This window comes from Schistosoma mansoni, chromosome 1 (genome assembly GCF_000237925.1).
Source record: "Schistosoma mansoni strain Puerto Rico chromosome 1, complete genome".
NCBI classification, from domain to species: Eukaryota; Metazoa; Platyhelminthes; class Trematoda; order Strigeidida; family Schistosomatidae; genus Schistosoma; species Schistosoma mansoni.
The window spans coordinates 24,187,468-24,188,231 of NC_031495.1; the positions used below are offsets into that span (position 1 = coordinate 24,187,468).

At 43.5% G+C, this 764-nt stretch overlaps 1 protein-coding gene across 1 annotated transcript; it reads left to right on the plus strand.

Moving 5' to 3' along the window:
• Window positions 1-525, plus strand: Smp_125830 (hypothetical protein; the record flags this gene model as incomplete). The annotated part of the gene is made up of 1 exon (XM_018793758.1): window positions 1-525. One exon carries the CDS (start codon window positions 1-3, stop codon window positions 523-525), a length of 525 nt encoding a protein of 174 aa, XP_018648238.1.
• Between the last annotated feature and the right edge of the window lie 239 nt (window positions 526-764).

A 764-nucleotide genomic window follows, 5' to 3' on the forward strand; every position in this document is an offset into this window, starting at 1 on the left:
ATGTCAGACTCAATAGAAACCCATAATCTGGAGGATTTGTCACCAGTGGTGATAGACACTGTTATAACTACGAAATCCCTACTTCCAGAATTTGATCGTAGTGATCCTGAGTTGTGGTTTGCTCAACTGGAGCATTATTTCACAAGACACAATATCAAATCTGAAGGGATTCGCTATAGAGACTTGTGTTCTATCCTTCCTCCTTCAGTTGCCAAAGAAGTCCGTGACTTGATTTTAGATCCACCATCACCACAACCATACACCATCTTAAGACGAGAGATAATAAACCGTTTATCATTATCAGATAGTCAAAGAATCCAAAGACTTTTTCAAGGTGAAACACTAGGTGATCGGTCGCCGTCACAGTTTTTGCGTCACCTCCAAGTGTTAATGGGTGATAACACGGTGGGTGAAGCAGTCCTAAAACAAGGATGGATACAAGCTCTCCCATGCTACGTCCAACACTGTTTGGATGCACAAGATCCTGAAACCTCATTATCTCATTTCAGCGCGTATAGCCGATAGAATAATGGAGAGAGGTCCTCCAACTGGACCAGGCACAATCAATCACACACAAAAAGTAGAATCACCAAAAGACCCCGTCATAGAAGGACTCATTGCGAGTGTTAAGAGTCTCACTGAGGCTGTCACCAGAATGCAAATGGGTCATAGAAACAGGAGCAGGTCACCACAACGACCACGATCCAAGTCACAAAACAGGTCACAAATGTCCAGACAACCTGGGCAGTTTTGTTGATACCACT